The sequence below is a fragment of the Herpailurus yagouaroundi genome, unplaced genomic scaffold, assembly GCF_014898765.1.
Source record: "Herpailurus yagouaroundi ecotype Mexico unplaced genomic scaffold, PumYag 192, whole genome shotgun sequence".
Taxonomy (NCBI): Eukaryota; Metazoa; Chordata; class Mammalia; order Carnivora; family Felidae; genus Herpailurus; species Herpailurus yagouaroundi.
The window spans coordinates 15,188,547-15,195,837 of record NW_024412423.1 but is presented as its reverse complement, the minus strand read 5'-3'; the positions used below and the strand labels follow the sequence as shown (position 1 = coordinate 15,195,837).

At 38.5% G+C, this 7,291-nt stretch overlaps 1 protein-coding gene across 2 annotated transcripts in view; it reads right to left on the bottom strand.

The window, feature by feature from the left end:
- The window catches only part of MEGF10 (multiple EGF like domains 10), a 180,070-nt gene that overhangs the window by 57,929 nt on the left and 114,850 nt on the right, over positions 1–7,291 (bottom strand). For both annotated transcript variants that reach the window (XM_040444369.1, XM_040444370.1), the window contains one exon: positions 3,386–3,522. In XM_040444369.1, the coding sequence (XP_040300303.1) occupies positions 3,386–3,522 (137 nt within the window). The remainder of the gene's footprint in view (positions 1–3,385; positions 3,523–7,291) is intronic.

Genomic DNA, 7,291 nt, shown 5'->3' with positions numbered 1-7,291 from the left:
ATATAGATATAGATATAGATATAGATATAGATATAGATATAGATATAGATATAGATATAGACATAGATAGATATAGATATCTTCCCTCTTGCCTGGTTGTGCCACATTACAGTTCCTCACCACAATGTCCTCCTAAACTGTCCACAATCCCCAGGGACTATTATTTGGGCATCCCATGAGCCTCTCTGCCTGCCTACAAGGTGTCTGTTTTGTTTTTTCTGCTTCTACTCTGGCTGGGAGTGCGTCCCCACATCCTGGAAACGCTCTGCTGACAGCTACCAGTGGTGATACCTGCTCCCCCAGGCAGCAGCCCTCTGGTCTAACCTCGGTGATCAAGTTACGCTGACTTCTTAAAACAGGGAAATGCCAAGACCCCAGGCCCTCAAAGCTGCTGTCACCACAAACTGCCCCATAGCTGCTCATTTTCCCCAATCGTGGTGACAAAAGTGCATGCTGTGTGTGTGTGTGTGTGTGTGTGTGTGTGTGTGTGTGTGTGTCTAGAACCCAGATGGGCATGGTATAATTAAAAACAGAAATCAGGGGCGCCTGCGTGGCTCAGTCTGTTAAATGGCCGACTTCGGCTCAGGTCATGATCTCGAGGTCCGTGAGTTCGAGTAGCACGTCGGGCTCTGTGCTGACAGCTCAGAGCCTGGAGCCTGTTTCAGATTCTGTGTCTCCCTCTCTCTGACCCTCCCCCGTTCATGCTCTGTCTCTCTCTGTCTCAAAAATAAATAAACGTTAAAAAAAATTTTTTTTTAAAAAAACAAAAAACAGAAATCATGTTGTCAAGTCACCAGAAAAACAATAGTTAGTGGAACAACAACTCAAGAAGATGTTCCCTCTTCAACTTCCTTGTTTTCCTTTGGCTCGTTGCCTTCCTTGCCTTAATCTAAAATTCACCTGGAAATTAGCTGTTAGCCCCCCTCCCCTGCATTCTAAATAAGATGAGTCTAAGTCTGCATTATACATTCGCCTTACAAGTTTGCCTTATATGTTTGTTGTCTTTGTGTTGCCTCAGATTTGAGACTTAAACCAGTAGAGGACAAGAAAAACGATTATACAGCTGATCCTCAAATAACATGGGTTTAGAACACACAAGTCACTTATATGCTGATTTTTTTATAAATACAGTCTGCTACCGTAAATATATTCTCTCTTACTTATGATTTTCTTAACATTTTCATTTCTCTAGCTCACTTTATTCTAAGAGTATAGTAATACATATAACATACAAAATATGTGCCAACGGACTGTTTATATTATCAGGAAGGCTCCCTAAACAGTAGGCTATTAGGTTAGATTTTGAGGGAGTCAAAAGTTACGTGCAATTTTTCGACTGAATAGGGGGTCAGTGCCCCAAACCCCTGAGTTTTTCAAGAGTCTGTATTTAATTTTTTAGTGCCCTAAAATATTAGACAAAGCTATTATCCTCATCTATCCAAAATATAACAATAAGCCAGGATGTAGGTCACATAAACTTTTTGAGAAGCTCAGTTACATGTTACAAAAACCATGCTCTGAAAGGTGTCAATAATTTGCAACATCAAAAAATAAAGGTAAAATACATAATTACATTAACAAAAGATGAAAAGCCTTTAATGAAGCCTTTCATTAACTTTAAAGAAGTTAAATAGATAATACTAATAAAAGTTCCTAATAAAAACAGGGATTAAAAAAAAAACACCCAAGCATGAAAAATTTTAGTAAAAACCACTAATGAGCATGAAACTACACTGAAGCCATTTTCAATGAAATTAGGAAGAAGACAGGAATTCCCAGTTTTACCTGTTTGTCAACACTGATTTAAATGTTTCAATTAATGCAATTATTTCAAGAAAATGAAACAACCCTTATAAATATTGAAAAGTAGAGACAAATATCTTTTTTTTTTTTTGGTAGGTGATAAAATAACTTTAGTGTTTGCTAAGTAACATTTGAATTAATTAAAAATTTTGGTAGAGAGACTAAATAAAAACACTCAAAATCAAGCCTGTCTTTATCCTGAAATAGCCAATTAGAAACTGAAATGGGATTTTCCCCAAAATACAAAATACTTAGAAATAAATTTAATACGAAAGTGCAAATTCTAAGTTGGGAGGGGAAGTGAGGGACCACACTATATAGCATCATATTTTTTTCTTTTTTTTTTCCTTCTTCAAAGTTTGTTTATTTTTATTTTTTTACTTTAAATTATACTTATTATTATATATTCATAAAAATAAAATTATAATAAAAACTTATTGATTATATAAAGTTAGAGAAATTACATAGCAAAAAAAAAAAATTTCCAGTATTCCCACAATCTAGAAATAACTATCATTTACATTTTACTGGATTTCCATTAGTGCTATAGTATCTTATTAAAAGTCAAAAACAGATCAGCCTTTTGGAAAAAAAAATAATGAGGGAAGAAAGTTGAAGAAATTCTTAGGTCACAGATATCATCAAAAATAATGATAGCTAATTTTTATTTGGTCCCCAGACATCACTCAAATTGACAATCACTAGTATTTATACAGTTCAGAGAAATCACTCAACTATAATAACAGCTAATATTTGTAAGCTTCCACGCTGTTCTAACCACTTTAATGTACTTATTGAATCCTGAGAGCAACCCCAAAGGAAAGTAAAATTATTTTAGCAATAAGGATGTATCTAAGGACACAGGTTCCAAAAAATCTTTGTTGTGAGCCATTATAATCAATCTCCTACCTCTCAAGTCTTTTTTCTCTAATGGTATGCACACATCCAAAAAGCTTGGTTATCTGGTCTTTTAGGATGTAAGAGAAGAAAGAGAAAATTAGAAGGAGTAAGGTGTGCAAAGCCGTCTAGGGTAACCCTTCACTGATACAAAAAATGACAGTGGATGGAAGGGCCAGGTGAACACAGCCATTCATTTGCTCTTATAATCTTCAAAGTCCCATTGGATCTCACTTGGTCGCTACTCCACAGGGAAATGACTGGTATTCTTAATGGAATACTGAATCATAAGAAGGTAACTTTATGCCCAGCATACTTTTTCAAGCTAACCAAATACACATCCAATTTTGGAATAAATCTATCAAAAACTATTTAAAATGTAAAAAGTGGCTGTCCAGCCATTCAACTGTTGAGCACGAAACATTTATCAGGGGTTCTGAATAGCTGGGATTTTATTTCTTTATTTTAATGCTGTCTGTTTTCAATTCACCATCACTGTCGATGGTTCCATTTCTACACAATGAGTTGGGAAAAAAATCTGTCGAACACATTGATACCTTATAGACGCCTCTGGAATATTATAGAACAGTCACAGACACGTAGTAGCAAAGGTATTCCCTGGGCTCTGCAGGCTTTCCTTTCACACCATTATGAACAGTCAGAGAAAGATAAGACTATCCCTTACCGTTCCCCTGTGTATCCTGGGCTGCAATGACACTGGCCTGTGGCAACGTCACACGTCCCTCCATTATGGCACTGACATTCTTGCGAACAGTTCTTTCCAAAGCGACCCTGAGGGCAAGGCTGACCACACACTGTGCCCTGCATTGAAAGAGATTTGGAAAATTACATGGGCCTCCAGCCAGGGAAGGGCTAAAGGAGGAGGGAAAGAAGAGAGGAAACAAAAGGAGGAGGAGATAAGGGAACAGGGCTGCAAGATAATTAGATGAAGGGGATTTTAGAACACTCTGTTCATCATCTAAAAAATGTTAGGAACTTTAAGTGGACTTATTTACTTGGTAAGCCTAGATCTCAAGATACGTCCAAAGATGCAGAACAGGGGCACCTGGGTGGCTCAGTCAGTTAAGCGTCCAACTCTTGATTTCAGCTCAAGTCATGAGCTCATGGTTCGTGGGTTCGAGCCTTGCATGGGGCTCCATACTGACAGCAGGGAGCTTGCTTGGGGTTCTCTCTCTACCTCTTTCTGCTCCTCCCCTGCTCATGCACTCTCTCTCTCAAAATAAATAAATATATTTTTAAGAAAAGATGGCAGAATAATCTTAATAAATATCCATATTAAAAAACTGAAGTTTAAGATAAAGTTACACAAAATTATTATGGTAACCTAAGGAATTTATAAATCCACCTAAGCGTTCTTCCTTGTGTCATACATGTACAATAAGTCAACAATACTTACTGAACATCCATTACATGAATGGCAACATCTGGTGCAAATACAATATCCAAATGCTTTACCATATGTTCTAAGGAAAACACACATTATCATTGGCTTTATTTCTTACAAGGTATAATGTAGCATAAGACGGAAATTTTGTGTACCTGGATTAACAGTAACATTGCCTAAGAAGTAGTTCTACAAGAATGAGCCTAGACATTTTATTATGAGAGAAAAACACTTTTATTTTCAGCAGGTTGAACAAACATTGGTGGGCCAAGATCAATAGGAAAGCTTATTTCCTGGGAAGAAAAATCAAGAGAGGAACTTGGACATGTTTCCTCACCCTAGAGGCTGTCCATCTTGTCAGGCACTGTCACTATATTTAACCCAATCCTCTGCTTTATATGAATAAGTACCAATAAGTCAGTGAAATACCTTCCCGTTTTCTGCTTCACTTGGCCATATAACTTGGGCTTGTAGCTTATCATCTGCTTATTGGAGTTATTGTTAGAGCAAACAACATTTCCCAAATAACAGGGATTTTTAAACTGTTTTTTTTTTTTAACTGTTGCAAGCTGTTGCTTTGTCCTCCTTCTCTCTAAAAAAAGGCAGACTGTGGGCACTCTGAAATTGGAGGCTAGCAAACACCAGATGGTTTTGTAAATGTTTATTCTGGATAGCATAAGAAAATACATTTCCTCTAACTCCTGGCTACCCACAAAAGCAGTTGGTGTGCTAATTAAGTCTCCTCTGGTGGTTTCTAGCTATCTACAAACAGGGAAAGTTCTTCCACAGACTCTTGGAACTGAAAAAGCCTTTGAGAGATGATTCAAATCAATGCCTCACTGAGAATCATCTATGCATCAGGCATAGAGTTAAGCTCTGAGAATCAAAGTGATAAGGTCACAACCTTTAATTAGTTCACAATGTGATGAGGGAGACAGATGAAAAAATAGCTCTAATCCCTCCATTCTAGCACACCATAACAACACGACTGAAAACACAACGTGCCAAGGGTCAATCTGCGGTAAGCAGAAATTCTGGTGAAAATTCTCATTCTCCCAGGGACTGACCCTACCCACATTTTGTAATGGTCCCCCATCAGCTTTAGAGATGTTGTTGAAATATTGTTTGTGAGTAAAGATTAACGTGAGCAAATAGCTTTAAGTAAGGCATTCTTAGGAGTTGAAATGCATGTGTGTGTGCATGTAAAAGGTATATATTTCGTCTTTGAAAAGCACCTAGAGTAATAGCACAAATAAAATATTGTAGAGAGCAGTATACCTTAGAAGCTCAGCTCTCAATTCACAGATTGAGAAATGACCCGAAGCATTCAGTAAGAAACTTCTACCAAGGTAGCAGCCTCAGAGTACAGACACACTGGAGAATGGGAAGATCCATCTACCCAGTAATTGGGATTCATGGTCCAAGCCTGTGGCTGTCAGTATCCCACACCACAGCCATCCCAACCGAGAAGAAAGCTTCAACCTCAAGATGAGGCAACTATACAGACAACATCTATACAATAGTCCTAGAGTAGAATGCCTATAACTCTTCATCCAAAGAACACAGAGCTTTCCGGATACTCTGCTGCCCCAACAAAATCCTTCCCTTGCCAAGAACCAAGCAATGTCCAACAACGGCAAAAGACTGCTTATAAGAAATGAAGAAGAGAAGGAGTCAAAGGTAATTCAGTATTTCTACCTTGGGCAACAAGAAAGAAATGCTGGTTTTAACGAAGATTTTTTAAAAGCAGAAAAGGAGTAGCCTTAAGAAAGACTTGGGTTCATGACAAGTTTTGTTTCATTAGCAATGACTTTGATGTGGCTCGAGCCAGTTCAGTACTTCTCAATAGCTCCCTTGTTCACCCCATCATCAGCCACTCAGTAAAAGGCCCCTCACTCCGACTCCACTGATTTAAGGGGTTTCTTCGGGCTCTGCCTCTAGAACCAGACCTTGTCTTGTCCGCTTACCTTTGTAACGCTCACCTTGGGTCTAATATTTCTTTCCCCTTGTCTACATGGTCCTCACATCTTGAACTCTCCCTTACTTCCCATGATTCTCACTGGGATGTGAACTCCAGTTCTCCTTTGCTTCAGGACTGCAACAAGGGCATTCGCAGACCAATTCTACTCCATGTCTGGCTCTTAAGGCTCCAGCGTGGGTGGAGCCCAAGTAGATGGTGGCTTCATGTCTACAGGTCATCTGGGTTGGGATGTTTAATAGGACAGTGACAAATATATGTCTGGACTCCGAAGGAAGGTCAAGATTTGGGAAAAATCAGTAGATGACTGTTAAAGCCATGGATCTGGGTGAGATTTTCAGAGATTTATAGTGGGAAAAGAGAAGAAGGATAAGACTGAAACCTAGGAGATACTGTAATAAAGAGGTGTGAAGAAGAAGGAGGTTAGGAAAAGAGATCTTCAGTAAGAGAAGTAGGAGAGGGGGTTATCAAATAAATGGAGAAAAAGATTATGAAAGGGAGGCGAATGAGCAACAGGGTTGGAAGCTTTGGTGAAGTCAAGCAGCATGAGCACAGAAAGGTCAGCACTGGATCTGATAATCAAGAAGTCTCTTATGACCCTACAAACATAGTTTCACTATAGCTGCTGGTGATAGAAGGGGATAGTGAAGTGAACCGTTCTCTTAATTTTGGTTTGTTATTGAAGGAAACAGACCTTGGTCGTTCGCTCTTGTGCCTGCAAGCAGATGTACGCACAAACCAATGCCGGTAATGGCCATATCACACCCAGGTTTCAGAGAAAGCTAGTTAGCAAATCAGCTTTGATATTGTGTTGCAATGTCACAAAACACTAAGCCCGTGAGACACGACATGAAGAAAGTGTGACATGGTCAAAGTTTGGGAAGTGGGGTGAGTGACAGCTTCCCCTTGGATTTGCATACAAAAGGCTTTGAGAAACTCTGCCATACCTGGTAATTAAACCTGGTTCACCTCAATGTGCCTCCACAAATATATGACCAGATCAGTTGTTCACATAACACTCACTCTGTTGAGAATAATGGTCTCAGAGAACAATAGTGATCCATGGAACTTAATTATAAAAACAATTGCAGACATATTTCATTTACTGTGTTTTGCTTTATTGTGTTTCACAGATACATTATGTGTTTTTTCTTTTTTCTTTTCTTTTCTTTTCTTTTCTTTTCTTTTCTTTTCTTTTCTTTTCTTTT